Source organism: Neofelis nebulosa, chromosome 9 (genome assembly GCF_028018385.1).
Source record: "Neofelis nebulosa isolate mNeoNeb1 chromosome 9, mNeoNeb1.pri, whole genome shotgun sequence".
Classification (NCBI taxonomy): Eukaryota; Metazoa; Chordata; class Mammalia; order Carnivora; family Felidae; genus Neofelis; species Neofelis nebulosa.
In genome coordinates this window covers 124,855,626-124,879,903 of record NC_080790.1, presented here as the reverse complement: position 1 = coordinate 124,879,903, position 24,278 = coordinate 124,855,626, and the positions used below count along the sequence as shown (strand labels likewise).

The window sequence follows — 24,278 nt, the reverse complement described above, 5'->3', positions numbered from 1 at the left end:
CCAGGGGAGCCCTTGCCTGCCCTGAGAGTGTGTGGACTGTGTGCAGTGCCGCCGCCTCACCGGCGCAAACGAGCAGAGACACACCACGGTTTTGGTTCACATTTATGTTTGTTACAGTCTTCAGTTAAGTACAGAGCAGTCGTCTTAGGAGCTTGAAACACACAACTCTTGTTGCCTTTACACAACTACTGCCACTGCAAAGTTAAAAAGTGAAGAGGATGGTTGAGAATTCTCTTAGTGGAGATGCTGTATTTTGGTGCGAAATTAATACAAATGGAAGTGAGGGGAGCCTGGGTGGCTCAGTTGGTTAAGCATCTGACTCTTGATTTTGGCTCAGATCATTATCTCCTGCATGGTTCCTAAGTTCAAGCCCCACGTGGAGCTCTGTGCTGGCAGCCTGGAGCCTGCTTGGGATTCTCTCTCGCCCTGTCTCTCTGCCCCTCCCCTGCTTGTGCGTGCATGCTCTCTCAAATAAGTACACATTAAAAAAAAGAAGAAGAAGTGATACATTCTACTAGAAAGGGTACATAGGGCGTGCCACTCGACAGTTTGGACAGGTCTGGAGTTCTTCTGCCTGATGTGCAGTCAGTGTTTACTATAAAACCAAAGGAGTACCTGCTCAGAGCATTTCTCCCACTGATGGGGGCTGTAGAAGAGCATGGGTTTTAAAAGCAGCAGCCACCAAGTTCAGTTCTGGCTGTGCCTTGTACCAGCTGGGTGACCTTGGGCAAGTTGCTTAATCTCTCAGTGAATATTTATCTGAAAAGTGAGGTTAATAATTTCTAAATGCTGGTTTCTTGTGAGGATTGTAGATAATGCATGTAAAGATCAGAATGTGCTCAAAAAACATAGGAGAAGTATGATCAATATCATAGTTTTTCTACATTTTTATTTTCTGTCTTGGTGAAAATTTTGTGATTTTACAGTCTTAGAACACATGGAACCATTATGTGTTTCACAACCCATAATGGGTTGTATACTTGTGACAGTACTATCATGTTTCCAACAATTACACTCTGTTGCTTTTTGCTTTGGGAAGTTGGGGAAATTTTGGCCACTCCCACATCTTGTTCCACACACTTGTCAAATAACAGATACTGCTATGATGGAAATCAAATCACAGTGTTTCAGAGTTCTCAGCACATGCCAAAGGGTAATGGTAACTCTTCCTGACCCAGCTTAGATCTGCAGTAGGTCTGTGTTAGTGTCGTAGGTGTGTTTTCCATGATCTTCCAGCTTCATCCCCCATTATTCCTGGGGCAGGGAGCTGGACAAACACAAATGGAAGAGCAAGAATGAGATTAACAGGAAAAGACAATAAAACTGCCAGCACACACTGATGTTAAAGTTGTCTCCTTGTCCACAAGCCAAAAACCTAGTAAGCCTACCCTGAAACAGCCGATGAAACAGGTTTGGGAGCGGGGGCAGGGAAGACTACTTTGCCACTGAAATAAGGCAGCATGATCCATCCTACTCAGTTTTGTGAGTACTGTTGCCGTAGCTACCACATAAAAGCTTCTAGTCCCTCCCTTGAGTCAAACTCTGGCACAGGTGCATCCCTGGGCCACATGCGTGGCCCCAGCAGCAGAGGAGGCTGGGACAGTCAGTATCTAGCATTTTCAGCTACTGTAAGTAGAGGTAATTATTGCCCCCTCATAAAGGCTTATTAGCTAGGACATTCCCTGAATATAGGAAAGGGTTCAGATGCCAGGCAGACAAACCTAATAATAAATGTCCAATACCATCCACAACAAAGAAAGATACCATCAAAAGAGAAACATAAGAGCATGTTGGGTGATCGCCTATAGGCTTATTACATTTCTGTCATTTTACACGTTGAGTTAAAGATCCAAACACCAAGAGGTCCTTTGGTACAGAGATCCTGGTTGCCTACTGAACATTTCTCCCTTCTCCCTTAGTATCAGAGCCCTATGTTTTTAGGGGTAGTAATGTACCCAGCTAATAAACCACATATCCCAGCCTCCATTACAAGTAGGAGTGGGTGGCTAATGAGCCAAAGCCATTGGTTGGGGCTTCTGGGGAAGCTCCCTAAAGGTGCTGTTTTGCTCTTCTCTCCTTGCCTCCTTTTTCCCTGCCCAGGACACAGAAGCAGTGGCTAGAGCTCCAGTAACCACTTTGTATCAATGCAGCAATCCTGATACTGGAAGCCAATTGCCAAGGATGGCAGAGAAGAGATACAGAAAGCCTCTTAGTATCTGATGACCTGTCGAACCAGCAGCCTTGGACTACCTAACAACATTCCTCATTCATATGCTGGAAACATATATGTAACCTTATTTAAGCCATTGTTACTTTGAGTCTCTGTTACTAGCAGCTGAAGGTAAGGAAGGCAAGTCCTTAGGGATACCAGCTGTCTTCAGTGGTTACAAGAGTGGTTCTCTTCTAGTAGTCCAAGATGGCATCATCCTCTGGTGCATAGGAAAATCCCAGGAATGCACTTGAGGCCCCAGAGCTGCTGGCCACAGTGTCGGGAGTGCAGCCAATGGACTTTGACACAACTTCCTGGGTGAACTCTGGGTCAAAGTGTTTCAAGTCAGCAGGTCCTGCCTGTGAATATAAACCAATGGTGAGATGGGAACACTAGGGTCAGAGCCGCCAAAGGAACCCACGAGCCCTGAGAGCGATGTTAGGCCTCCCCTCTGAATGCCTTGTGGACACCCACCTTTAGCTATCACTTACCCATGTGTTTACATTAATCATTTTATTCCACATGGTCCACTAACCACATATCAATTCCTCTAACCTCCTGGCACCCTGCCTGCTTCACATCAACCCTCAGACAAGTCTAGTCAACATACACTTACTGTCTATCAGCCACTATTCATGGCACTGGGGACACAGAGGAACAAAATAGAGTGGGCCCCGGCTCTCATGGAGCCTATATTATGCAGAGGGTAGGAGGATTGATAATAAGCATGTACACAAATAGACAAATAGACAACCTGGGTTGTTGACAGGCCTTATGAAGAAGATAGAATAGGGTAATATGGTAGAGAGTGACTGGCTGCTTTCACCGTTTTGGAGGAAGACCTGTGTATGAGATTGTAGAAATGGTCACAAATCCTGCATTTGCCATCCAGAGGTAGAGTCCATCTCTCCATACTTATAATATGGGTTAGCCATGTGACTTGTTTGGGGCAATCTGTTACCAGATGTGGTTCAAGCAATGGTTTGAAAGATGCACATTGGGAGTTGTTCTCTCTTGCAGCACTTGGAACCCCGGGCCACCTCCTGAACAAACCCAGGCCAGGCTGCTGGACTATGAGAGGCCTTAGAAGGAGAACCCAGTCTCCCCAGCTTCTGGCCAACTCCCAGGCATTTGAGTGAGGCACCTCTAAACCACTGACATGAGAGAGAGCAGCAGAGACTAGCTGGCCTGGCCCAGGCCAAAAAAACTCACCCAACCAACCCAGAGAATTGGGGCAAAATACAAAATTGTTGTTTTAAGTCACATAGTTTGGGGGTGACTTGTTATGCAGCATGAGCTAACCAAATTAGTCTCTTTGTGAAGAAGGCACAGTCTGTGGAGAATGCTAGGCCACCTGGGTTTTCCGAAGTAAGCAGGTGAACAGGTGGAAGGGTGTATGTATGTGCTTGAGTGTGCAAGCCTTAGGTTGCAGAACCAAATAGACCATGATTTCCAGCTTCTTTAAAAGGCGACCAGGCACAGTGGTCTCAGTTCAGGGCTGAGAGTTCCAAGACCAGAGTGTAGATCCTGGCCCTGGCTCTTGTTAGCTGTGTGGTCCTAGACAAGACAGACATTATCTGTTTTCTACAAATTATATCGATGCCAAAGATACTTATCCAAGTCCTCACAGAGGTGGGTAGGTGGCAGAACCAGGAATCCACACCCAGCGTGTCTTACTTTAAAGTCTATTCACTGCATTCTGTTGCCTCCCTGTCTAGTATTTTTTATATTGGTCTCTCTCCAGGGTGTATGTTCAATATTATCCTCTGGGTCTTTTTTACATTCCCAGATAAAGAAATTTTTCAGGTACCTGGACTGAGCGTAACCTATCTGACAACCACTGTCAAGAATCTGGAGCTCAAAGATACGTTCGTGAGCGGGTAATTGACGAAAGGCCAGGTGTAAATAGCGAGTTCACACTGCAGTGTTGACATATGCAAACTACATGGATGGAAAGGGCTTGACCCTATTGGACACCGCAGGTGGCTGAGAGACCCTCCAATGTCCGCTTCGAATGAGGCTCCTTTCATGCATACTACCACTGCTAATTAACATTCAAACACTAACTGCATTCACTATAAATCAAAGAAATATAAGTTAGGGGCGCCTGGGTGGCGCAGTCGGTTGAGCGTCCGACTTCAGCCAGGTCACGATCTCGCGGTCCGTGAGTTCGAGCCCCGCGTCAGGCTCTGGGCTGACGGCTCGGAGCCTGGAGCCTGTTTCCGATTCTGTGTCTCCCTCTCTCTCTGCCCCTCCCCCGTTCATGCTCTGTCTCTCTCTGTCCCAAAAATAAATAAAAAACGTTGAAAAAAAAAATTTTTTAAAAAAAAAGAGTGAACAAAGAAATATAAGTTAAAACAATATGAGATACCATTTTTTACTTAACAAATTTGCGAAGTTAAAAACAATGAACTGCACATGTTGCAGAGACAGACAAGAATTCTCCAGCAGACGCTGCTGGCAGGAAGCTGATTCTCCTCCCCACCACACAGTTAAAGCAGTAGGAATCAAGAGCCTAAACAGTTATGAATCAAGAACCAAAGGGCTCCTGGCTGGCTCAGTCTGTGGAGTGTTGACTCTTGATCTTGGGGTTGTAAGTTCAAGCCCCATGTTGGGTGTAGAGATTACTTTAAAAAAAAAAAAAAGCCTAAAAGTGTTCACATACTTTGACCTGGCAATTCCCCATCTGAAATCCATCTTAAGGGAATAATCAGCACTCTGAGCAAAGATACATGCTTAAAGAGGCACCTGCATGGTTCAGTGAGTTAAGCATCTGACTTCGGCTCAGGTCATGATCTCATGGTTCGTGGGTCTGAGCCCTGCATTGGGCTCTGTGCTGACAGCTCAGAGCCTGGAGCCTGTTTTGGATTCTGCCCCAATGCAATGTTTTGGATTCTCCCTCTCTCTCTGCCCCTCCCCCACTCATGCTCTCTCTCTCAAAAATAAATATTAAAAAAATTTTTTTAAAGATACACACTTAAAGGTGTTCATCAGTACATTATGATAAAGAAAGAATGGTAGTAACATAAAGCTCACCATTAGGAGCATGGTTGAATAGATTATGTTACTTACCAACATAGGGTTTAAATATTATGTAGCCATTTAAAATGATACTTATAAAAGTTTTACATGAATTGGGGAAATAATGACATAGTTTTTAGCAGAAAAGAAAAAGGAAGGGGAGAAGATACCTCTATGTATAAAGTATGACCTGTGTAAGAAACACAGAAAAAGACCGTAGGGAACACGTCAGCAGCAGTTTCTCTCGGGCAGTGAGATAATAAGCTTTTCCTCCCTGTTGCCTTAAACTCTGTTTTATATATTTGCTACAATAAATACATGTCATTTTTATTATCAGGAGAAAAAAGGTTAAAGAGAGAAAAAGACATTTTTATAGGGCTTGGTTCTGTCTGGGTGTGCTATGTGACAGACCACTTTCTTTCTTTCTTTCTTTTTGAGGTTTAAAAAATGTTTTATTGGGGCGCCTGGGTGGCTCAGTTGGTTAAGTGGCTGACTTCGGCCCGGGTCATGATCTCGCGGTTTGTGGGTTCGAGCCCCGCATCGGGCTCTGTGCTGACGGCTCAGAGCCTGGAGCCTGCTTCCGATTCTGTGTCTCCTTCTCTCTCTGCCCCTCGCCCACTTGTGCTCTGTCTCTATCAAAAATAAATAAAATGTAAAAAAATAAAAGGTGATCACCAAGCCCAAGGTCATCTAGATTTAAAAAAAAAAAAAAAGTTTTATTTATTTATTTTCAGAGTGGGGGAGGGGCGGGGGGGAGGGAGAAATCCAAGCAGGCTCCACGCTGTCAGCGTGGAGCCCAACACAGGGCTCAATCTCACGACGGTGAGATCATGACCTGAGCTATCAAGAGTCAGATGCTTAATGGACTGAGCCACCCAGGCGCCCTGAGATTTTATTTTTAAGTAATCTCTACACCCAGCATGGAGCTTGAACCTACAACCCTGAGATCAAGAGTCACACTCTCTTCTACTGAGCCAGTCAGGTGCCCCCAGAGAGTGCTTTAAACAGCAATGAGGGTTATTGGTGTTGAAAATGAAGGAAGGCTGTGTGGCTCATCACACAGAGCTGGGCTGGAAGTCGGGACTTCTGAGGTTTGGAACCAGTTCTGCCTCTAATTCACCATGTGGTCTCAGACATATCATTGAGCCTCTTGGGCCCTTGGTTTTACCACCTGTAGAAAGAGGGTTGGTCCAGATACCCTCCAAGCTCCCATTAGCCCTGGGAATCCAGAATCTGGGACATGGTGACCTCTTACCACATTTGGGTTGAAGGGTGGAGTCAGCCTCTTGTGGTACAGGTCATCCCAGTTTATGGGGTTGAAGAATACATGGTTCTTTATCTCAAGCTGCAGGAAGAAGGTGCTGATCAGAGTTCCCCATAGCACCCCACCCCTCTCCACCACCCACCCCCATGTCCCAGATCTCCAACTCTACTGGCAGCTGGCTGTCAAGCCATAAAACCTTTACTGGGAAAGTAACCTACACTTCCAGCTGGTTTCCTGGGACAAAGGGGTGTTTTGTAGCCAGGCCTCTTCTCTCATCTAGAACCCAAACCCTTCTCCCCCAGAGCATTTGTTTATTCACAATTATTTACTGAGCACCTACTCTGTGCCAGCACCATGGTATGCTTTGGAGGTATGTCCATGAATAAGATAGCAGGACCTGCCCTTGGGGTTCCCAGGGGCTCTCGCAACCCCACCCACCTGCCTCAGTGCATCTTGATTCTTCTAGAATACAAACCAAAGGAAAAGATTACATCAAGTCAGTAAGGAAGGTTAAGGAAGTAAAGCCCCAAGAAAAGCTACAGTTTCCCAGAGACCCAGAATTTAAGACTCAACCTTGGGCATGAATCACTACTTCTTTCCTAATCTAAGCCAATGTCAGCATCAAGTGCCTCCTATCCCAGCAGGACCCTCTCTGGATCTGTGTTTTGCAAGGAATGATTCTCCAGCTCCCTACATCATACCCTCCCCACCCTGTGGACTTGTTAAAAAGCCAGATCCATGATATACTGAGTACCCAAGAAACAGATAACACTGGTTGCCTTTAAACTAAGGAACTGAGTCACTAGAGGAACTTTCTCTGAATATCCTTTGAATTATGATCTATGTGAATATACACCTTATTTGAAAAATCATACATATTTTTTAAGATGCAAATTTCCACCTGGAAGAAGGGGAACAGTGTTCATGAAAGTCTCCCTCTTTAAGCTGGCCAGGGATGGGTAGACAAATGCCCTAAAAATTGTTACGCTTCACAGCATCTGGCATGTGGGGTACAAATGCTTAAAAAGCACTATGTGCCAGGCACTGGCCTAAGTGCTTTGTATATATTAATTCACGTAATCTTTGTAGCAGGTATGAGCTAGTTGCCATTATTGCCAGTGGGGAAACTGAGGCTTAAAAAGAGAAGTTTGCCCAAGGCTCTATCTACAACCAGTAAGGACTAGTAAGGTGGAGGAGGGATCTGAACCCAGGTAGTCTGTCTCATAGTCTGTGCATCACAACCACTCTGCCAGAAAGAGAAAGCAAACTTCCAGGGAGAAATGCACTGTGGTCTTCCTCTTATAAATTCAAACCGTCTTGGGTTGACTCGAGAATGTAAGATTATTTTTTAAGTGCTACTTTAATGAAAAAAAATCATGAACTCATTGCAGGAATGGACAAATTATTCATCTCTATATCCTGAGTGCCCAGCCTGGCACTGGCACAAAACAAGTCCAGTCCTCTCTCTGCACAGAAGCCAGAGGAGTTTCTTAAAACTGAAATTGGGTCTTACCACACCCCTATTCAAAATCCCCTAAAGTGTACTATGCTTCTTGTTTCTGCCACAGGACCTTTGCACATGCTGTGCCCTGTGTCTGGGATGCCTCCTCTCAGCTCTCTGCATGAGTGGTTCCTCTCATCCTTCAAGTCTCAACTTAATTGCTACCTCCTCAGAGTGGACCTCCCTCACCATGCCAGTGTGAATTCACTCCCTCTCATTATCGTCTATCTTGCTTCATTTACTTCCTGGTACTTGTCACACTCCACAATAATTATACACCATGATGTTTGTTGTCTGCCCCCCCCCCCACCCCAACTTAATAAAGCCAAGGACCCAGTCCATTGAATCCCTAGCACCTAGCTTGATGTCTGGTGCATAGTAGGTGCTCAGTAAACATTGGCTGAATAAAAGAACCAAACTAAAGGAAGTAATTAAGCAGCAGCAGCTGTGAATTTCCAGAGGAAGCAGTTAGCAGTGCCTGGTTTTAGAGGGCAGCTGGATGCACATCACTGTGCTTCTCAGCCGCTTCTGCAGGATGCTGAGTGCCCTGTCAGGGGCCAGTGGTCCACTGGCAGTTCACCTACAAAGTCTGATTTGGAGCCCAGCCGCTGCCTCTGGTCCTTGTGGAGAAGGCCTTGCAGGAGGTCGCAGGCGGCCACCGTCTGGCCCCCCGGGATCTGTAGCGGCTGGTACAGAATATTCTCATACATCTGGGACACGTCTTGGCTGTAGAAGGGTGGCTGGTGAGAGAGAGAGAGAAACTGGAGGCTCATCCACGCCAAAGCGGGGGGAAGGTCTCAGGGAGAGTTGGAGCAAAGCCAGATAATGGAAAGATTTAGCCAGACCGCGGCAGATCAGAGAGAGACAGAGACCTCTGGGCTTCTGGCTGCTGGGAAGGCTGAGAAGGGACCTCCCGGGAGCCCGCCCCATCCCACCTCTCTTACCCCCTCTTGTGCACCAACTCTGCACTTTGCAAAGTTAACACTTCCCCCCTTGTCATTCCGGCCCACCCCTCACAGCCGTCTCTGAAGGCAAGCAGTAATTTGTTGATGAGAACACAAGGCTCAGAGGGATCAAGCCACATGGCCAGGAAAAGAGCCAGCCCCAAAATGTGCCCAGAGCCCACTCTTTCCTGGTGCTCTCCACCCCCACCTCCTCCACTGGCTCTTCTTTGTCCTGACGCCACAGAGCCTGCTCTTTCACATCCCCCGTGCTCTGTTGACAAAGCCGCCCGAGCAATGCCTGCGCTGGGGTGAGTCTACCCAAGCCTCCAACTAAGCAGGCAGCTTAGGATGGGGCCCAGGGCTGGCTCCACAAACTACCATCCTTGGGATCTTTCTGGGCCTGTTTCCCTCTCTGTACATAAGAACAGCTCCATTTCCTATAGTGGCAGCCTCCAAAGGCTGTTTCAAGGTGCCAAAGTATGTGTGTTATAAAGCGCTGAACTAACATTACTGAAAAATATACATAATCCTCACATCATCTTTTTTAGCTTGGAGTAGAGAGCGAGCGCTCTTTCGGTTCCTTGAGGAGCCTGAATGGCCACACAAGGCAGAGATCCACCCCCAAGGGACCGAGCCACAGGTCCCTTGCAGATGTTTACACCCTACTCACCAGGCCTTGCAGCATCTCGTAGAGAACTGCCCCCAAGCACCACCAGTCCACCGCCCGGTCATAAGGCTCTTTACGGAGCACTTCTGGAGCCAAGTACTATTGAGAAGAAACATACGTTATCTAAAGACACCCGGCCTCAGTCTCCCCATTTGTTTTATTTTTATTTAAAAAAAATTATTTTTATATGTTTATTTCTTTTTGAGAGAGAGAGAGAGAGAGAGAGAGAGAGAGAGAGAGAGAGAGAAATGCAGCACAAGCAGGGGAAAGGCAGAGAGAGGGGGAGACAGAATCCAAAGCAGGCTCCAGGCTCTCAGTGGTCAGCACAGAGCCTGATGTGGGCCTCAAACTCACTAGCCATGAGATCACTACCTGAGCTGAAGTAGGATGCTTAACCCACTGAGCCACTCAGGGGCCCCTCAGACTCCCCATTTGTAAACAAGGCACTGGGAAGAAAAGATCACCAAGGGTTGCTCTTGCTGTGATATTCACCTGGCTGTGTGCATATGTTCATTCAGCATCCATTTGTCAAAGGCTTACTCTGTGTATGACCCTTTGCCAACGTGCTGGGGACATAGGGAAGATCAGGCAGGACTGCATTGTACAGTTGTATATGTTGTGCAACATACAAAAGTACTAGCCAAAAGGAGACAGGGGGATGCAAGCCTGGCTGTGATCAACTCACCAAGCCATAACCCTAGTATAGGGCTATATCCGGCAACTTTATTAACATTTAATGGGGTAACTTTTTCTAGTGAATCTGCCCAAGGGGGTGCCTTTATCTAATTTGCGCAAAGCATCCAATCGTCCTGGGAATAGGAAAGCCCTGTGAGTACTCACAGTGCATTGGGGAGACTAATGGTAAAGCATTAGTAAACATGGCACGTGCTTGTACTGGAAACCGTAGTAACAGAGAGATGGACAGGAATCGGGAAAGAAAAGGTGACACTTGAGTTCATATTGACAGACGAATGTATGTCACAGAGCTGTGCCTTCCAACGAGAAGAGGACCTGAGGCATGACAGTGTTTTCTGCCAAACCCAAGGGCTTGGCGACCTCTTAGCCTGACATCTCTGCCATGAGGAAAGGGACAGCAACAGACAAAGCCATTTTGAGAGACTGTGTGGGTCTGGGAAGGGCAGGAAGTTACACAGACCTGAGCCCTATATAGGGCTCATTTAACCTACCAGAACCTTGATTTCCTCCTCCATGAAATGGGGTTCCAGGATCTCTCTTTTAAGGTTATGTGCTAATCTGTGTGGAATGTGGTACACGTGTAGGCCTTAAACAGTGGTCGCAACTATCATTACTCTTGTCTATGCTTTCTGGCATCACAGCAGGGGCTGAGTTATGGAAGAGATGACATGTTGGGGCCACATGTCTCCTGCACAAGCCAGGGTGTCATATGCCCTGCTCCTTGCCGCTGACAATGTCCAAGGAAGGGATGGCTGGGCTGTCAGGCTTTGGGACACCAGCTCTGTCCAGAAGACATCCTGCCACATACAAACACAGACAATGGCTCCTGCTCGGAGTACTCACCTGTCCATCAGCTGTCCCAAAACCAAATGGAGGAAGCCCAGCTGACATCTGAGATCCAGATGTTCAAGCATATGGAGAACAATAGAGCCGCTAAAGTCTTGTCCCATGTCCCATCAGGAGGAGCTTCTGCCCTGCGGCCTCTGCCTTCTAGCCCCCACCCAGATATCTGTCAACTGGGAAGTCCTCTGCATCCCAGGTCCAAGGGTGGGAGTTCAAGGAAAGATTTTAACCCCAAGGCTACAGGGAGGCCTTGGCAGGACAGATACACATGTAGGAGCTACTGCTGAGACCCACAAATCTGAGCCCTCCAGGTTCTTGGTGGCTGGCAGAGGGAGACAGACAGGTGTCTTACACTCCCAAGTCCTGATCTTAACTGTCAGGCCGAGCCCTCCTGCTCCACACGGCCCTCACCCTGTGGGGCAGTGCTGTCCCATACGGCAGCCACTTATTACATGTGGCTCCCGAACACTTGAAATGAGGCTGATTTTAGCTGAGATGGACTGAAAGTGTAAAATATGCTCTGGATTTCAAAGACTTAGTTAGAAAAAAGGAATAAATGATCTCAACAATTTTATATTGATTGTATGTTAAAATGACAATATTTTGTATATATTGGGTTAATGAAAACGTACTACTAAAATGCATTCCATCTGTTTCGTTTTACTTTTTATTTTTTTTAAATGTTTATTTTTTTTGTTAGAGAGAGAGAGAGGGTGTGAGAGCACACACAAGTGGGGAAGGGGCAAAGAGAGAGGGAGGGAGAGAATCCCAAGTAGGCTCCATGCTGTCATCACAGAGCCCGATGCGGAGCTCAATACCATGAACTGTGAGATCATGACCTGAGCCGCGATCAAGAGTTGGACACTTAACCGACTGAGCCACCCAGGTGCCCTTCTTTTTACTTTTTTAATGTGGCTACTGGAAAACTTTACATTGACTATATGGTTTGCATGGCTATTTCTATCTCTATAGGTCTGCATTGCTACAGAGCTTCACCACCTGCTGGCCGGGGCCCAGCAGGCCCCTGAGCTGGTGCTGCCATTACACAGATGAGGAAACCAAGGCAGAGTGCACAGCCAGATCAGGGCAAGGGCTTGGGTGAAAGGCGTGAGCATTCTTCCGCCCCTGCCCAGTGTAACCTGTTGGTTCTAAGCAGGAGTTGAGGCTCAACCACTTATGACTTGACCTCTGACCTCCCCTACAAGGTTTGGCTTACCTCGGGGGTGCCACAGAACGTGGATGTGGTCTCCTCGGGCTCTACACCCTCCTTGCAGAGGCCAAAATCCGTCAGTACCACATGTCCCTGCAGGGGAGGGGGGGCAGGGGCAGGAGAGTGGTCTGAGCTCAAGGTATGGTCAGGCCTAACCCCAAAGCCCAGGTAGTATACCCCAGGCCAGCAGCTACGGAGACTTATGCCTCTGGCACTGGCTATATGTTCCACTGGATGCCAGGAGCAATACAAGGGGCAAGGTGGGGAGATAGCATTCCACTGTCTGCTCCCAATTTATCACAGACTCAGCCGTGCTCTACAACAATGGCAGCCCCATGAATGTCCTTGCTGGAGGGGTCTGGTGGTGGCAGCTGCCCTGACAGAAGGCTGGAGACTCAGAAAGTAACTGGGCAGCTGGGCAGGAGAGTGGCTAGTGGAGGGTGTGGAGACAGTGGGTAGCATGGGACTCTGCTCAGATCCCGTCTTTAGGGACTGTCATGCCCATCCCCTCCCCCCGCCCCCCGACTGGTGGGACACTGCCTTCTCTCAAAGTTATGCCCCTCCCAAGGGGCAATCCACACCCAATGACAGGTCAATGCAGGGACACAAAAGCCCAGCCTCCTCGCCTTAATTTGGAACAGTTCCAAAGAGTTGTCCCAGCTGGGGCCCTCGCCACCCCTGTAAGATCACCTGAGGCCTCCTCATCTGCAACCACAATGCAGGTGGGCTTCCACCTCTATCCAATCTTGCCTCCTTACCCCCTTAAAACCGAATCTCTTAGAGCATTCCCCAGTAACCATCTGCATTCAACACTCCATCTGTTTCCAGGGAACCCAATCTAGGACATGGAGAGACTACAAAATCCAAGAGCCTCCACTTGGCTCCACCCTTGCTCGTACAGACCTCATATACACACACATGCACATGCGCATGCGATGTGCACTTACATGCGTGTGCACGCACATGGGTACACATGCACACATACTTGAATGCATCCCTACCCATATGCACGCACGTACAATGCATGCATGCACACTTGTAAGCACATAGCACACATGTGCACCTATGCACACACACATACACCAACCTGGCAGTCCAAGAGAATGTTCTCTGGTTTCAGGTCCCTACAGAAAACAAGAGGAAAGAGCACTGTAATGTCTCAACCACTTAGTGAGGAGAGTTGGGCCTCTAGAGTCCTGGTGGGAGGACTATTCACGGAGGCTCTCAAACATGTAGAGGGGGAGACCAAGGAGAATGGGCACTTGATCCTAGAAAGGAGGATCCCTACTCCCACTGCTGAACCATCCTCCTTAGAGGACCAAGTTCACTGGCATTTAATCGGGACCTAGGGGTCCACACAACCCCTGGCATTTGCATCAGACAGCCCAGGCCTGGCTCTGAGCCACAGGCAGGCCTCACCTGTAAATGATGTTGAGGGAGTGCAGGTAGCCAATGGCGCTGGCCACCTCGGCGGCGTAGAACCGGGCCCGGGGCTCCAGGAACCGGCGCTCCCGCTGCAGGTGGAAGAAGAGCTGGAGGGGGAGGAGGTGCATGAGAAGGTCTCTAGGTGGGGGGCTCCAGCTCCTAGAGTGCAGGGTGGGGGGCAGCTGGCCAAGTCACCCCCTCTGTGAGCTGCAACGTACTCAGATGAAAAAGAGCATGCTGGCCCCCACCCCATACCGTAGTTGTGTGTGTCCAAAGGGTCAGCAGGAGAGACTAATTCACATGGATTGACAGGTACTGGGTTCCAGGCTCCAAGCCAGACCCCTTCACAACTCTTATCTCATTTAATCCTCATGACTACCTTCCAGGTATCAAATATGATGCCAGTTTCACCAAAGAGGAAAGTGGGAGGGGCCAGGTGACTTGTCCAAGGTCATGTAGCTCATAACTGACAGAGCTGCCATTTGAACCTGGGTCATTCAAAGATGTGTTTTTCCTCCCACCTGGGCAGTAAGATTATTACAGCTGTCAAACTGAGCCCAGCCTAGATCTGTCCATGGGCCAATTGCTTTGGTCTGTTTTGCTGGCCTAGAAAGGCCTTAGCTGCACCAGGGGACTTAGGGATGCAAAGCAAAAACTCTCCTCTTTGGTATCAGGCCAAAAGCCATGAGGTCACACAGACAACATCTGGGGTCACTTGCTCAGAGAGACAGAGTGAAGTCCAGGATGGAGCCCAGTTTATCCCAGCTGTGCTTCCGGGTCACCAGGTGACCTCAGGTCTCAATTTACCACAGGGACCACCCCCACCCAGTGGCCTGTGGTATAAAATGGGGACACTGGAAATCTTGACCACAGAGTTCCACTAACACTGACTTTGCCCAGGTGCCCTGAAGAGTGTCTAGGCAGCTTTGCGTGGGGCAGTCAAGAAATGCTCATGGCTGGGAGCCAGACAGACTTGCATTCAAATCCTGGCTCTGCTAGGTACAGCAGGCTGGGTGGCCTTGAGCAAGTGAGTTACCTCCCAAGCCTCGGTTTCTTCAGCTACAAAATGGGTCTGTTTTAAGGATGAGGTGAGATCATTCCAGAACCTGATACACAATGGGCATGTCAGAGCCAGCCCAGGGGAGGCTCCCTGTGGGCCCACCCACCTCTCCCCCGTTGACATAGTCGAGCACAAAGTAGAGCTTCTCGGGCGTCTGGAAGGAGTAGCGTAGGCCCACAAGGAAGGGGTGCTGCACGCTCTTCAGAAGCACACTGCGCTCCGCCATGATGTGGTTCTGCTGTGGGGTCATAGACAGGGGCCCATGTCACAACCCAGCACAACCCCTTCTACCCTGGCACCGCCCACACGGCCTCACTGGTGGGGGTTGCCGGGCCCAGGGCCTTCTCATGCCCCTACTCAAATAACGGCTGTGGTTCCTTATTCCCCTCAGAGCCAGGCTCCTTGCCTACTAGCCAGGATTCTAAACGGATCAGCCTCATTCCCAGCCACAGCACGTAGGTACAGCTCCAGCCCCAGGGGTCAGAAACCCCTGCTGCCCTCCTCTGGGTGATAAGGAAAGTGTATGTGATTACTACGTTCATGCTTTTGTTCATGCTGTTTTCCCTGCCTGGACGTCCTCTTTTCAGACCATCAGAATCCTACGTTCAAGGCCAGCTGCCAGGCCACCTCCTTCGCAAAGACTTCCCCCATCTGCCCTCTTGATGTCCTTGTTATCATTAATTTCCTTGCCCAAGTCCTCTGATTGATATTCAAGCCTCTCTCAGGGCCTGTTCTATCCCCCTCATGGGGTTGGCATTAAAGAGACTCAAGTCAGCTGAAGCCTCTAGAACTCCAGGATGGCTGTGGCTTTGAGGGGCCTTTGGAGGGTATCAAGTGTGCCCCCAACACTGCACAGATAGGGAGACTGGCACCTAGACAGGACGGAGGACTGCCACGGAGCCCCGAATTCCCCAGGCAAAGGCAGAGGGCTGGGACCTTCCTTCTGAAGGTCCTATGGGTGAGTCGATTGGCTTGCCCTCCTTGAGAAAGGTCAGTGCCCTCAGCACCACCTGGCTGCCCCCTGCGATGACCACCGCTGCACCCAGCTCCATGGGTCCTTCAGAGTTGGCACCCAAGAGCTTGGGAAACCACCTTAGCCTGGGAACAAGAAGCAGGAGGGGAAATGCCCGTGTGCAAGCTTGGATACCTCTTTCTTCTGTAAGATGGACTTTTTCTGCAGCACCTTCACTGCGTAGAACATCCCGTCAGACTTGCGCTTGGCCAGTAGCACCTGAGCAGAAGCACAAATGCAAGGCCCCACAGGGGACCTACTCCTCTGAACTTCTTATTTCTCAGGAGCCCCCAGTTCTGGCCCCACGTCCATGATTCTGCAGGCTGTGAGCTCCCTCTTTGCACATGCAAGTGACAGGCAGAGGGTGGAGGAGGTCAGGGAAGGGAAGACCCAGGCCTCCCAGCCTCACTGTGTCACTCACCTTGCCATAGCTCCCTTTGCCAATGACTTTCAGGAAGTCAAAGTCGGTGGGCCGGGCACTGGGGGAGGGGAAAAGAACACGGGTCAGTGTTTGTGAATTTGGGAAACCTGGCTCCTGAGATCATATCCAGGCTTCTTTTTAACTTTGAAGCTGGGGAACAGAGGGCGCTTTCCAAGAGCCAAGCCTCCTCACCACTGAAGCATGCCATGATCTCCCAGCCAAGAGGGCTTCGAGGACAGGCCCCTGCCCCTGGGGATCCAGTCAAGCAACCAACAGGCGAGTTGGGGAGAAGGAGAAAACCAGACACAACTGTATAGAAGACAAGGGATCTGGCCTCCAAAGCCCGAGAAGGGCCTGAAGGGTGGGGAGCTGCTAAAAATGCAGACTTTGGGGTGCATTTCAGGCACAGGGCTCATCATGGGCAAAGGCTTGGGAAGTAGTGGGAGATAAAGCAGGGGGACAGTCCTGGGTCCCAGATGGCAGAGGGTCTTGGCAATAGACCAGAGAACTTGGATTTTATTCTCAAGGAGAAGGGAGCCAGGTACGAGGAGAGCCAAGGAGGAAGAAAGTTGCTTGAGAGACCAGAACTTACTTTGGGTTGGCTGAAGGCCCCAGGTTGACGTTCCCATTGGCCCTTGAGGGCTAAAGATATTTACAGAAAAGTTATTAAGATCATCAGGGACTGTGTTAGGATCCTCTGCACCTCCCGTTCCTCTGGCCTAGGCCCTGCTCCCTTCTCTACAGGCCTGCTTCCTTCCTTCTTTCCACTCGTCTACCAACCTATCCACCATCTCACCTGCTCCTCCTAACAGCCTTGGGAGGCTGCTGACTGTTGTGCCAATTATGAGGGTGAGGAAACTGAGACCCTGAGAAAAGCCATCCAAGGACTTACAGGCAGCTCCACTGGCATTAGAATCCAGGGGTCTTCAGGGCCAATTGTGTATCCCATCTTCTTCTTGAATCTCTTGCCCAACTCTACGCCCTACTTGCCCTGCAAATTAGCCCATTTGCATGAGCTCACAGTGACCCCTGTCGGCCCCCCAGTCCTGCTCTGTGTTGGCCCACCAGGCTGGCCTGTGCGTCCTCAGGCTTCCTCCAGTGTGGGAAGAAGTGAGCCCCCTGGTGGTGGGTGGGGGAACCAAGACTCACTCACCTGAGGACTGGGGCTGCCCGCCGGGCTAGAGTCCATTCTGTAACCGTGATCAGGTGGGTTCTGGGGGCACAAGGGGGACCAGGAATGAGAGCTGTTGTTGGGGAAGGAGCATGACCTGTCTAGAGTTTCAGGCACCGCTGCACTGTCCACACCTCCCTGGCCCTGTGCACCTGCCATAGTCTGAGCATCTCCTACCGGAGGCCAGTGCCCCCTGCATGGGAAAAGAACTGAGGTGCCCTGGACCCAGCATCTCTAATCAAACATCTCAAGAGAGAGCCAGGGAGAATGGCCCAGGGTATCCCTCCCAAGCTGAATCTTTTCAAGGGCTGGGGACAGCCAGGACAGTAAGATCCCTGTGAGCCAGGGCAGATCCAGAAATCTAGGATGGCCAGGGCTGGAAGGACCCGTGCAGAGCATAAAGTCCCAACCCTTGCCCCCCTTTCACAGGTGGGGAACCTGAGGTCTAGAAAGGGGTTCACCTGGGGCTACACAGTTTGTGAGGGGCAGGCTGGGCTCCCCAGGCTCCCAGACAGGCATGTTGTGACCCCAAATTCCTGTGGACACCCTGATCTGGGATCTGTGTCATATTGACTATTATCTCCCTGCCACAAGGACTTCTACCTAATGCCCCTGGAATGCCAGCTGCCCTGGGAGCTTTGGGCCCGAGCTATGAAGAGACCCAAGCCTGGCTAGTGTCTGTTTGAAATCAAATAGTGAAGAGTGTGACCACCTGGTCTAGGCAGCTAGGAGCACAGTGTTTTCCTGCCCCCTGGCCTGCAGGGTGAAGGAGGCTGATGTGCCCAGGCCCTGGCTCAGGATGCCCAGCGCCCCACAGACTCACCCCTGTTTGGAAGGCCAAGGCCAAGAACCTAGAGGCTCATGGAAGCTGCCTGGTACTGTATATCCCAAGACCCCAGCCTTGACCCACTGTGGGGCCTGGGCTGCAGCTTAGCCTCTCTGGGTAGAAACCACTCATCTTTACAAGGCAGGATCCTACAGCAATCACCCCATGGCCTTCTTGGGAGCTGATGAAGTGACAACAGGGGAAAGGAGGGAATCGCCCACCCCAGGCTGCTCCAAGAGGCCCAACCTTGTGGAGCCCTGAGAGAACAAGCCGGAGAACTGCCTGAGAAACGTAGCCTGGCTTCAGCCAGTGCCCCAAGTTTCGGGCTCCCCCAGGGGGCCCACCACACCGCCACACCCTGTCCTGGGCTGACCCTTGTAGGCCCCTTTGCCAGGCCCTGGCCTCTCCAGCCCCACGTACCTGCACAGCCTGAGGAGAGGCCCCGGAGGGAACCAGCAGTTGGAGCCGGAAGACAGGCAGTGGACAAGAGAGCCTCTCTCTGTTCTCCCAACAAGGGCCGAAGTGTCTGTGCCTGGCGCCGGCCCTGCCCCAGTGCCCAGCTCAGAACTCCCAGCAGCAGCAGAGGGCTGTTGATGTCACATGGGATCCAGCAGTGCTTAAGATGAGACCAGAGACCTCTGTTCCCTCAGGGACATCGCCTCCCCCTGGAGGGTGGGTGGAAGGGGGTGGGCAACAGCCGTAGGAATGCCCTGCTGACGCTTGGGGCTTTTTAGAATGCGTTTGTGTGGGGGTCAGGCTGTGTGTGTGGTGTGTGTGAGTGTGTGTACAGGTGTTTCGTGCATCGATGTGCTTCAGTGTGTCTGGTGTGTCTGCGTGTCCCTGCACGTGAAGGCTTTTGTGTTAGTGTGTCTGAGTCTATGTGTAGACTACTGCATGTGTTCTGCTTATTAGTGTGCATCAATGTGACCGTGTATTTAATCTTGTCAGTGTGTCTGTGCATCTGTAACTGTGTTCTCTGTGTGTGTATCGATGGGCTTCTGTGTAGTGAGTCAACATGTCGGTGTCAGTGTGTATCTTTATATATGTTGATGTGTTGTATGTATGTGTGTGAGTGTGAGTCTGTGTGTGTGTCTGCAGATGAGTATAGGTGTCAATGCATGTGTATGACTGCATGTGTAACCACATGTGTATTTATAGGTTATTGTGTGTCTGTTCGTATTGGTTTATATTAGTGAGTGAGTGTGTGTGTGTGTGTTTATGTAGGGGACTTGTCTGTAAGAAGACATGCTCCCTGGGGCCTACCCAGGCCTGGTGTAGACAGGCCATCATAAGGTTCCAGAGACCTCAGTCATGGCAACTGAGAGCTCTTTGCCTCCTGAGAATCTACAGATATTTCAGGGCATAGGTATCTGGCTCAGTGCAGCTGGCCTTGGTCTTTGCCGAACACTTGGCCATTTGGGCCCTTGCTTGCTGGCTGCTCCAGGACTCTGGCCCACTGTCTCCAGGGCAGGTCAGGTCGGCCCAGAGCTCTCCAGCTTTGTGAGCAATAGGAAGCAGGGCCCCAGTCAGCACCCTGGCTCAGGAAGGCCCGGCTGCATGGTGCAGTCATTAGGTACTCGTGGGGTCCCTTCCTCTCCCCAGGAGATCCTGAGGGTTGTTCTGAGGAATGAAAGAGTTGACAGGGCCTGACCCAGACCCTGCCTTTCCGGAACTTTCTGTGTGACAACCATATGCTACACTTAAGCCTCTGCGATTCACCACAGTGGAGGGATCCATAGGCTGGGACTAAGAAGGTTGGACAGAAAGGGACCTGAGCCCAATGGCCTCGGCGGTTCTCTCTGGGCTCCGAAGAGCAGGGGACCTGAGGGTGGCAGCAAAGAAAGCCAGAGTGAACAATATCAGAGTCTTCCATCTTTCAACCGCACAGAAATGTTGAACCAATACACAGATGGGTAGGATGTCATGTTGACAAAACACATAACCAGAACAAGGACACTTCTTCTCAGTAACAAGACACCGATGAGGCCTTTATTCAGCAGCACTGTTTTAGAACAGGAGAAGAATAGTGACCATAATCATAACTGAAATGCCCGGCTCAGAGCACGTCAGAAGACCCGCTGGCTGTAAAACTCCCTCTCTTGACCTTACGTCCCTCTCCAGACACAGTTCTGCTTCTCTGTTCTCCTTTCCAGTTAAATTCCTCGAAAGAGTTGTCTGGACTCAGTTTACACTCCTTCTTTTCTCTCTTGAACCCATTCCAAAGAGGCTTTTTTATTTTTTTTAAATTTTTTATTTTTTTAACATTTATTTATTTTTGAGACAGAGAGAGACAGAGCATGAATGGGGGAGGGGCAGAGAGAGAGAGACACAGAATAGGAAGCAGGCTCCAGGCTCTGAGCCATCAGCCCAGAGCCCGACGCGGGGCTTGAACTCACGGACCGCGAGATCGTGACCTGAGCTGAAGTCAGACAGCTCAACCGACTCAGCCACCCAGGCGCCCCCCAAAGAGGCTTTAATCCCAGCACTCCACCAAAGCAGCGGGCCCGTGACCCCCGCATTCCAGAGCCAGTGGTGGCACACCGGTCTTCCCACTTGGCTTTGGGATCACCTGGTTTTCCTTCCACCTCACCTCTTTCTCCATCTCTTCTGCTGGATTTGTCTCCTCTTTTGCCACTGGCCTATCCCCATAGTCCCCAGATCTCTATCTCTACTTGTTTCTGAGTCAATCACAACCAGTTTCATGGCTTTAAGTACCAGCTATACACTCGACAATTCCCAAACTTGTCACCCTAGTTCCGACTCTCTCCTGCACTAAATCTGGGTTTATATCTCTAACTGCTCCCTCAGCAGCTCACTAGTTGGGTCCCTGGAGGCACCTCACTCGTAACACATCCAAAACAAGAGTCCTGGCTCACATCCCTTCCACTCGGCCCCACCCTGATCCTCTGTCAGTCTTCCATCTACCACCTGCTCAAAAGTTCAAGCTGGCAACTTGGAGTTCAATCTAGAAATATGGCACCCTCACCCACCTCCAGTCCACCATGAATCCCCATGAGACTCTACCTTCAAATTAAATCCAGAAGGCACTGCTACTCGCCAGTTCTGCTGCAACCTCCCTGTCTGAGCCACGGTCACCACTTGGCGTGGACTATTGCAATAGCTTCCTACTGTCTCCTGGCGTTTATCTTTACCCTCTACAATCTTTCTCCACCCAACTCCAGAGAGCCACTTAAAAAAAAAAAAATCTAAGTGGATCACATGAGCTGGCTGCTCAAAAACTCTGGTTGCTTCCGGTCACACCTAGGATTAAAATCCAAAGTCTACCATGGTCTGCAAGATTCCATGAGACCTAGCTCCTATCACCCTCTCCACCTTGGTTCCCATGCTCTCCCTGTCACTACACTCCAGCCTCTCTGGCTTTCTTGCTGTCACTCAAACACACAGAGTGCCCTCTGGCCTCCTGCCCCTGGCATTTACTTTCCACTCTGTCTAGAATGCTTTTCCCCCAGACTTCTGCATGGCTAGGCTTCCACTAATATCCCAGAGGCCTCTGCTCAAATGTCACCTCTCAGGCCTTTTCTGAGATTATGAGTGACTGAATACCCTGGTTTGTCTGGGACTAAGGGTTTCCTGGGATATGAGACTCTCAATGCTAAAGTTAGTACAGCTCTGGGGCAAACCAGGATGGCTGGTCACTGTACAACCCTACTCCCACCCACTCTTGATCCACTTTTTCTGCTTTGTGTTTTATTTTATAACACGTACCACGCTGACACCTTATCATCAACTCTTTGTTTTCCGTCTTAAACTAGAACATTGGCTCTGTGAGGGCAAAGACCTTTCTTGTTCACTGTTGAATCCACAGCACCTAGATAAGGACCAGCAATATGATCGGAGCTCAGTACGTATTTGACTAATGAATCAGGAACGAGCTGATAAGATCGATTATAGTACATACATAAGGTGGAAAAGTACCCAATTGAAAAATAATAGCTAAGGCTTTGTAAATCAAAACGGGAATATGTGTGTCATACAATGTCAAGCAAAAAAGGACTTTTCAAAATGATAGGTATATCAGGGATACCAGCTGTATAAGAATGTGGGGCACCTGGGTGGCTCAGCGGGTTGAGCGTCTGATTTTGGCTCAGGTCATGATCTTGTGGTTCATGGGTTTGAGCCTCGTGTTGGGCTCTGTGCTGACAGCTCAGAGCCTGGAGCCTACTTTGGATTCTGTGTCTCCCTCTCTCTCTTTCCCTCCCCTGCTTGTGTTCTGTCTGTCTGTCTCTCTCTCTCTCAAGAATAAATGAATATTAAAAAAATTAAAAAAAAAAAAGAAAAGAAAGACATGTATGCGCAGATACATTTGTGCGTAGCCACCAAAAAAGGCTAGAGGGTTGTGACCCAAGGGGACAGTGGGTTAGGCTAATTTTTGTATTTGTACCTTTGTGTAAAATGTCTCAAGGTGTTGCTGTTCACTTAATATTGCGGCACTAAGGCCTGGGGAGAACTCTGACATGTGCACTTCCCATCACACTCCCATTGCCTTGACTGGTACTCACACCTGTGCAGCTCTCAGCCTATGGCTGCTTTCACTCCTGCAGCATAGTCTTCTGATTGTCTGGCCAGAGGCTGGGCATCAATATCTTCTCCTGACTATTCAGACCTATAGAGACCCCTGGGAATTCCCAGCGTGTGGCCCAAGTCCCTCCCTGAGCCCCACAAGCCCGCCCCTTCCTTCTAAGTGCCCCAGCCTAGACTTGCATGCCTCTGTCCCACCAGCTCATGGACCTGCTCACTCGTCCTTGAGCCTGCTGGACACAGTGAGGGTGGGGGTCACACAGTTCCCTGTCCTTGGTGCACTGCTTTGACCGTTCTGGTCTTCTCGGCTAGCCCTTTGCATTCAGCCTCATATGCTTTCCCCAAAAGTCTTGCCAGATCATCCGCTGGCCCCGATCCCATAAACTCTTGTCCCCTTCTTTGGGCCCACTGCTGTTATTACACTTGTCTTCATTCTGCTGGAATTTATTCATTTACATGCCCGTCTGCCCAGTGCATACCAATGACATACCAATAACAGTGCAACCAAGTGCCAGCTTGGTCTTATTTTGTTCCCACAGCACCAGGGATTAGAAACCATCATTATCCCTGTTTTGAGGAGGAGGAAACTGAGGCATGGAGAGGTGAAGTGGCTTGATCAAGACCCCTAGCTAGTAAAGGATCTAACTGGAATTTGAGCCTAAGTAGTCTGACTCCAAAGCCTGTGTCCTGGAATTTCAGGAAGAAGTTAGGAATTTAGAAGAGGAAGGCATGGAGTTAGAGGGAAGGAAGTGAGGGTATAAGGGATTAGTTAGGAAGAAAGGAAATCGGGTGGCCCAGGAGGCAGAGAGGTAGTTGAGAGGGAAGGAAGGAAAGGAGAGAGGGGAGAAGAAGCTAGGAAGGAAGGAAATTAGGAGAGAAGAGAGGAAGGCAGGGACAGTTAGGAAAGAAAAAGGAAGGAAGGGAATTAGGAAAGACGGTGTTAGGAAGGAAAGGGAGGAAACTGGTAGCCAGAAAGGAAAGGAGCCAGGTACCTCGTGTGTCAGCTTGGCAGCCCAGCAGGCTGGCAGGCAGGGGTCCTGCTCATGCCTGAGCCTCTCACCTGAAAACTCTGGGTCCAAGCTCAGGTCCTGGGGAGCAGTCCTGGGCACAGCTCTGTCCTCCTGTCTCTCGGCATGGTCCCTCTGACCTGAAACCCAGTCCTGACTTGCCGGACAACCTTCCCAGCTGGGAGCGACCTGTCACCCACTCGCTTGGCTCCCAAACCAGCGGGGAGCTGGCTGCAGGGCCTTTCAGTTACTAATTAACTCTGGACCTGAATCAAGATGCCCAGCTGTACCCACTGGCTTCTAGACAGGCCCTGCCCCAGGGACCCTCTGAACTTTTAAGAGCTACTGCACAATTCAAGTTGTGTGACCTTGGGCGAGTGACTCCAGCTCCCTGAGCCTCATGTGGATTGATGAGGATCCTGCGTGTCCTGCCTCACAGGGAGGGTCTCTGAGGTCCCTTGC

The 24,278-nt window shown here is 49.9% G+C and overlaps 1 protein-coding gene across 10 annotated transcripts; it reads right to left on the bottom strand.

Annotated features, from left to right (window-relative positions):
• Positions 1–872: 872 nt before the first annotated feature.
• On the bottom strand, positions 873–24,064 carry SGK2 (serum/glucocorticoid regulated kinase 2). 10 transcript variants are annotated; one of them, XM_058685673.1, is made up of 16 exons: positions 21,295–21,965; positions 20,207–20,272; positions 18,691–18,929; positions 17,427–17,486; positions 16,866–16,915; positions 16,274–16,331; positions 15,988–16,071; positions 14,947–15,078; positions 13,775–13,887; positions 13,443–13,479; positions 12,362–12,448; positions 9,610–9,705; positions 8,580–8,735; positions 6,486–6,575; positions 2,369–2,568; positions 873–1,267 (listed from the first exon to the last, which is right to left on the bottom strand). In XM_058685673.1, the coding sequence occupies exons 4-15, from the start codon at positions 17,460–17,462 to the stop codon at positions 2,404–2,406; spliced, it is 1,104 nt and encodes a 367-aa protein (XP_058541656.1). In that variant the 5' UTR covers positions 17,463–17,486; positions 18,691–18,929; positions 20,207–20,272; positions 21,295–21,965; the 3' UTR covers positions 873–1,267; positions 2,369–2,403. The 10 variants fall into 10 exon arrangements, 9 of the variants coding, with proteins under 9 accessions (XP_058541656.1, XP_058541659.1, XP_058541653.1 ...); XM_058685676.1 differs by lacking the exons at positions 20,207–20,272; positions 21,295–21,965 and adding an exon at positions 23,870–24,057 and having other exon boundaries at positions 14,947–15,075; positions 18,691–18,935; XM_058685670.1 differs by lacking the exons at positions 20,207–20,272; positions 21,295–21,965 and adding an exon at positions 23,870–24,053 and having other exon boundaries at positions 18,691–18,935.
• Between the last annotated feature and the right edge of the window lie 214 nt (positions 24,065–24,278).